This window comes from Neomonachus schauinslandi, chromosome 14, assembly GCF_002201575.2.
Source record: "Neomonachus schauinslandi chromosome 14, ASM220157v2, whole genome shotgun sequence".
Classification (NCBI taxonomy): Eukaryota; Metazoa; Chordata; class Mammalia; order Carnivora; family Phocidae; genus Neomonachus; species Neomonachus schauinslandi.
In genome coordinates, this window is record NC_058416.1 from 68,031,361 (window position 1) to 68,038,733 (window position 7,373).

The 7,373-nt window shown below is 42.6% G+C and overlaps 1 gene segment (V, D, J or C); it reads right to left on the reverse strand.

Moving 5' to 3' along the window:
* Positions 1–6,469: 6,469 nt before the first annotated feature.
* Positions 6,470–7,373, reverse strand: part of LOC110583295 — a 22,303-nt gene continuing 21,399 nt past the window's right edge. Inside the window, 1 exon segment of the V gene segment in view lies at positions 6,470–6,570. Coding sequence covers positions 6,470–6,570 — 101 coding nt within the window.

A 7,373-nucleotide genomic window follows, 5' to 3' on the forward strand; every position in this document is an offset into this window, starting at 1 on the left:
GTCCCCAGAATTGAGCTGGATATCTACCAGACCACTCTGAACACCTATGAAACCAGCCTGAAATGTAAGAAGATAGATCTGGATCTCTACAAACAGAATATCGCAGGCGGTTGGTTCCGAGGTACAAAGCAGGGAGCCATGATTCCGCAGGCAGATATCAGAGGATAAACGGCAGCGGGAGGGAGCCTGGCCATGGGGATCTGACACCACCAGTGAGCGATAGCCTCCCGCGCTGGGGACGGGGCACAGACTCACAGACCGGTAGTGGCAGGGAAAGGACTTTAGACGGAAATGGAGATAGTGTGGCCTGGGGAGCTCACTGAAGAACAGACTGCGATCTTTCTGCTCTGAGGCAGAAGGTTGGAAATGATCTCTTCTGCTCTGATTCTCAGAAGAGATGCAGAAAGCCACCAGGGAAAGCCGCCAGAGAACAAAAGCTCCAAAAAACCGGTTTTCACTGAGCCCATCCCCTGCCACAGGGGGCAGGGCAACTCTGTCCAAACAGGGTTGCCTGAGTAACAGCACATCAGGCCCCTCCCCCAGAAGATAGGCTGGGAGAACAACAGGCCAGCAACCCTAAGGTCCCTAAAAAACAGGTGCATTTTGCTTGGCTTGTGGTCAATAATTTGGACTCTGTACATTCCCTCAACCACCCCTCAACAGAATGACTAGAAGGAGGAATCCCCAAAATAGGAAAGACTCAGAGACTATGACTTATGCCACAGATTTACAAATAGATTCAGATATAACCAAGATGTCAGAGATGGAATTCAGGCTAGCAATTGTGACGACAATAGCTAGAATGTAGAAATCAATTAATGGCAACATAGAGCCTCTAAGGGCAGAAACGAAAGCTGAATTGGCAAAACGTAAAAATGCTATCCATAAAATCCAATCTAATCTAGATAATCTACCAGCCAGGGTAAGTGAGGCAGAAGAACAAATTAGTGACCTAGAAGACCAATTAAAAGACAAAAAGGGAAAAGAGGAGGCCAGGGAAAAACAACTCAGAATCCATGAAAATAGAATCAGAGAAATAAGTGACACCATGACATGTTCCAATGTCAGAATTATTGGAATCCCTGAGGGGGTGGAGAGAGAGAGAGGATTAGAAGATATATTTGAGCAAATCATAGCTGAGAACTTCCCTAGTCTGGGAAATGAAACAAATATTTGTGTGCCAGAGGTAGAGAGAACCCCTCCCAAGATCAAGGAAAACTGGCCAACACCCCGGCATGTAATAGTAAAACTCGCAAATCTTAGAACCAAGAAAACCATCTTAAGGGCAGTTAGGGGGAAGAGATTCCTTAAGTACAGAGGGAAGAACATCAGAATAATGTCAGACCTATCCACAGAGACCTGGCAAGCCAGAAAGGCCTGGCAAGACATATTCAGGGTACTAAACGAGAAGAACATGCAGCCAAGAATACTTTATCCAGCAAGGCTGTCATTTAGAATGGATGGAGAGATGCAGAGCTTCCATGACCAGCAGAAGTTGAAAGAATATGTGACCACTAAGCCGGCCCTGCAAGAAATATTAAGGGGGTTCTATAAAAGGAGAAAGACCCCAAGAGTGATCTACAACAGAAATTTACAGGGACAATCTATAAAAACAAGGTCTTCACAGGCAACATGATGACAATAAATTCATATCTTTCAATAATCACTCTCAACGTGAATGGCCTAAATGCTCCCATAAAATGGCACAGATTGCAGGGTTGCAGATTGGATAAAAAGACAGGACCCGTCCATATGCTGTCTACAAGAGACTCATTTTGAACCTAAAGATACACCCAGACTGAAAGTGAAGGGATGGAGATCCATCTTCCATGCCAGTGGACCTCAAAAGAAAGCTGGGGTAACAATTCTTATATCAGACAAATGAGCTTTTAAACTAACGACTGTAGTTAGAGACAGAGAAGGACACTATATCATTCTTAAAGGGTCTATCCAACAAGAAGATCTAAAAATTGTAAAAATCTATGCCCCCAACAAGGGAGCAGCCATCTACATAAGCCAACTGTTAACTAAAATAACGAGTCATATTGATAACAATATGTTAATTGTAAGAGACCTCAATACTCCACTCTCAGCAATAGACAGATCATCTAAGCAGAAAATCAAGAAATAAGAGCTTCGAATGACACACGGGACCAGATGGACCTCACAGATATATATGGAACATTCCACCCTAAAACAACAGAATACTCATTCTTCTCGAGTGCACATGGAACTTTCTCCAGAATAGACCACAACTGGGTCACAAATCAGGTCTCAACTGACACCAAAAGATTGAGATTATTCCCTGCATATTCTCAGACCATAATGCTTTAAACCTGGAACTCAACCACAAGAAAAAATTTGGAAGAAATTCAAACACTTGGAAGCTAAAGACCACTCTGCTCAAGAATGTTTGGGTCAACCAGGAAATCAAAGAAGAACTTAAACAATTCATGGAAACCAATGGGAATGAAAACACATAGGTCCAAACCTATGGGATACTGCAAAGGCAGTCCTAAGGGGGAAATACATAGCCATCCACTCAAAAAAATAGAAAAATCCCGAATTCACCAACTAACTCTACACCTTAAAGAAGTAGAGAAAAAGCAACAAATGATGCCTAAGACAAGCATTAGAAGAAAAATAATTAAGATTAGAGCAGAGATCAATGAATTAGAAACCAGAAACACAGTAGATCAGATCAATGAAACTAGAAGCTGGTTCTTTGAAAGAATTAATAAGATTGATAAACCACTGGCCAGACTTATCCAAAACAAAAAAGAAAGGACCCAAAGGTCTCCCCAAAGGGGAGAGATCACGACTAACACCAAGGAAATAGAAACAATTATGAGAAATCATTATCAACAACTATATGCCAATAAACTAAGCAATCTGGATGAAATGGATGCCTTCCTGGAAACCTATAAACTGCCAAGACTGAAACAGGAAAAACTGACAACCTGAATAGGCCAATAACCAGTAATGTGATTGAAGCAGTGATCAAAAACCTCCCAAAAAACAAGAGTCCAGGGCCTGATGGATTCCCTGGGGAATTCTAACAAACATTCAAAGAAGAAATAATACCTATTCTACTGAAGCTGTTTCAAAAAATAGAAACAGAAGGAAAGCTTCCAGACTCATTCTATGAGGTCAGCATTACCTTAATCCCCAAACCAGGCAAAGACCCCATCAAAAAGGAGAATTTCAGACCAATATCCCTGATGAATAAGGATTCCAAAATCCTCAACAAAATCCTAGCTAATAGGATCCAACAATACATTAAAAGGATCATCCACCATGACCAAGTGGGATTTATCCCCGGGACACAAGGGTGGTTTAACATTCACACATCCATTAGTGTAATAGAACACAATGATAAGAGGAGAAAGAAGAACCATATGGTCCTCTCAATTGATGCAGAAAAAGCTTTTGACAAAATACAGCATCCTTTCCTGATTAAAACTCTTCAGAATAGAGTGATAGAGGGAACATTCCTCAAGTTCATAAAATCCATCTATGAAGAACCCACAGAGAATATCATCCTCAATGGGGAAAAGCTGAAAACCTTTCCCTTAAGATCAGAAACACAACAAGGATGCCCACTGTCGCCAATATTGTTCAACACAGTCCTAGAAGTCCTAGCAACAGCAATCAGACAACAAAAAGAAATTAAATGTATTCAAATTGGCAAAGAAGAAGTCAAACTCTCTCTTTTCATAGATGACAAGGTTCTTTATGTGGAAAACCCAAAAGACTCCACCCCCAAATTATTAGAACTCATCCAGCCATTCAGTAATGTGGCAGGATACAAAATCAATGCACAGAAATCAGTTGCTTTCTTATACACTAACAATGCAACTGTAAAAAGAGAAATTAGAGAAACGATTCCATTTACAATAGCACAAAAAACCATAAGATACCTCAGAATAAACTTAACCAAAGAGGTAAAGGATCTATACTCTAGGAAATACAGAGCACTCATGAAAGAAATTGAAGGAGACACAAAAAGATGGAAAAACATTCCATGCTCATGGATCCAAAGAATAAACATTGTTAAAATGTCTATGCTACCCAGAGCAATCTATACCTTCAATGCCATCCCGATCAAAATTCCAATGACATTTTTCAAAGTGCTGAAAAAACAATCTTAAAATTTGTATGGAATCAGAAAAGACCCCGAATCACCAAGGAAATGTTGAAAAAGAAAAACCAAGCTGGGGTCATCACGCTGTCAGATTTCAAGCTATATTATAAAGCAGTGATCACCAAGACAGCATGGTACTGGCACAAAAACAGACACATAGACCAATGGAACAGAATAGAGAACCCAGATATGGACCCTCAACTCTATGGTCAAATAATCTTTGACAAAGCAGGAAAAAATATGCAATGGAAAAAAGACAGTCTCTTCAATAATTGGTGCTGGGAAAATTGGACAGCCACATGCAGAAGAATGAAACTCGACCATTCTCTAACACCATACACAAAGATAAACTCAAAATGGATGAAAGACCTCAGTGTGAGACAGGAATCCATCAACATCCTAGAGGAGAACATAGGCAGTAACCTCTTTGACATCGGCCACAGCAACTTCTTTCAACATACATCTCCAAAGGCAAGTGAAACAAAAGCGAAAATGAACTCTTGGGACTTCATCAAGGTAAAAAGCTTCTGCACAGCAAAGGAAACAGTCAACAAAACAAAGAGGCAACCCACAGAATGGGAGAAGATATTTGCAAGTGACACTACAGATAAAGGGCTGGTATCCAAGATCTATAAAGAACTTCTTAAACTCAACACCCAAAAAACACATAATCAAGTCAAAAAATGGAAAGAAGACATGGACAGTTCTCCAAAGAAGACATACAAAACGGCTAACAGACCCATGAAAAAATTTTCATCATCATTAGCCATCAGAGAAATTCAAATCAAAACCACATTGAGATATCACCTTACACCAGTTAGAATGGCCAAAATGGACAGGGAAAGAAACAACAAATATTGGAGAGGTTGTGGAGAAACGGCAACCCTTTTACACTGTTGGTGAGATGCAAGTTGGTTCAGCCACTTTGGAAAACAGTGTGGAGGTGCCTCAAAAATTAAAAACAGAGCTACCCTATGACCCAGCAATTGCACTCCTGGGTATTTACCCCAAAGACACAGATGTAGTGAAAAGAAGGGCCATATGCACCCCAATGTTCATAGCAGCAATGTCCACAATAGCCAAACTGTGGAAAGAGCCGAGATGCCCTTTAACAGATGAATGGATAAAGAAGATGTGGTCCATATATACAATGGAATATTACTCAGCCATCAGACAGGATGAATACCCAACTTTTACATCAACATGGATGGGACTGGAGGAGATTATGCTAAGTGAAATAAGTCAAGCAGAGAAAGTCAATTACCATATGGTTTCACTTATTTGTGGAACATAAGGAATAACATGGAGGACATTAGGAGAAGGAAGGGAAAAATGAAGGGGGAAAATTGGAGGGAGAGATGAACCATGAGACACTATGGACTCTGAGAAACAAACTGAGGGTTTTAGAGGGGAGATGGGTGGGGGTATAGGTTAGCCCAGTGATGGGTATTAAGGAGGGCACGTACTGCATGGAGCACTGGGTGTTACACAAAAACAATGAATCGTGGATCACCACATCAAAAACTAATGATGTAATGTATGGTGACTAACATAACATAATAAAATTAAATTAAATTAAATTTTAAAAATAAAATTAAAAATAAAAAGAGAGATCAGGATCCAGTCCAGAGCAGTGACGGGTCTCCAGGGACACAGGGCCCCTTCTGTGCAGGAGTCTAGGACTTTCCTCTTATGTGCTTTCTCCCTGATTTCCAGAACTATCCTTCCTCTGAGGTCCCCACAGCACTGAGGAGATGGGGACTCTTCTCTCCAGGTTGTGGGGAGAAGCCGTCACTTGCATTCCTAGAGGGTTACATACTGAGCATCTTTGTCACCTGTCACTCTTTCCACCTGCTTGAAACAACAGATCTCCACACATTGGGCAGGGATTCCCTCCTCAGCTCTGTCCTCCCAGCACAGACACGAGTCTGCAGGAGCCCTGCCACGTGAGTGTGTGTGGCCCTGACCTCAGAGCACAAAGGGCAAATCTGCTGGAAAATCTGGGAAGAAAGGAGTGACAGCTGCAGATGCTCTGACAGGGACCTAGTGACAGAGTTTATGTGTCAGTCACCACGGAGCCAACCTCATACTTAAAATGAACATGTGTTATTTTATACGTAATTCTATTCAGTAAGATTGATTTAAACTCAATGACAATGTCAGTGTGAAGATGCACGTACAATCAGGAGTGGACTTTCCCCAGATCTGTGCTTAGTGCAGAGAGAATATGGGTGGAAAGAGTGGTTAAAGAAACGGATGGAAAACAGTGGTGCAGAAATGCCTTCTGTTCTCAGGAGAATATGGGTTTATATACTTTTTCTAAACTCACTTATTTTTACAGCGCATCTGGTCTTCCAGGTAGGAAAAGTCAACGTGATGCCCAGTGAAACGCTTCAGGGGCCTGTTCTGATGAACTGAGAACCATCCTGCTGACAAAATTGCCAAACACAGACAGCTTCTAGAACAAAGGATTTGGGGTCAGACCACGCTGGGGTGGACAGAGCTCTAGTCCCTCAACTGTGTCCAGCATGTTCAGGATGGAAGCATTATTCATTCAGCCACCCATGACTACAGGAATGAATTTTACCTCCCAAGGCCAACTGAACCCAGAAGTTTCTGTCAAATGTCCCACATGTGAGTGGAGGAGAAGTGGAGATAAGAGGGACTGTGTCCCTGAGGTCACAAGCCCTGTGGCCCTGCACTGGGACAGAAGACTTAGCAGAGGTCCAGTCTGGCTGGAAGTGTCACTGGGGTGACTGAAGGAGTGACAGCCCAGCCCTGAGAGTGCAAGGAACATGTGACTCATGCCTTGAGCTTTGTGGGAGCAGCCATGAGGCTGGGGTCCCAGAATCAAGGTACTGATCATCCTCAGGCCCTGACTGGAGCCCAGATATGGTCAGGGGCTGAGGTGCCCATGGGGACAGAGACTCCCCCTGGGATTCCTAAGCATCAGCCTCATCCCAGGACAGCAGGTGTTTAGAGCCCATCCTGACTGCCCTGAGGACAGGACCCCAGTCATACTAGATGTCTCCAGTGTTTCCTGCTGATGAGGATTCTGTTTCCTAGAGATTGTGACACTGAGGATGGCTGGGTGAGCACAGGTTGACCCTGACTTCTGGAGGGACAGAGAAGCCTGGAAACTGCAGAGTCCAGGATGCTCTTTACTCAGGGAGAGGAGAGGGGTGTGTGTGTGTGTGTGTGTGTGTGTGTGTGTGTGTGTGTGTGTGTG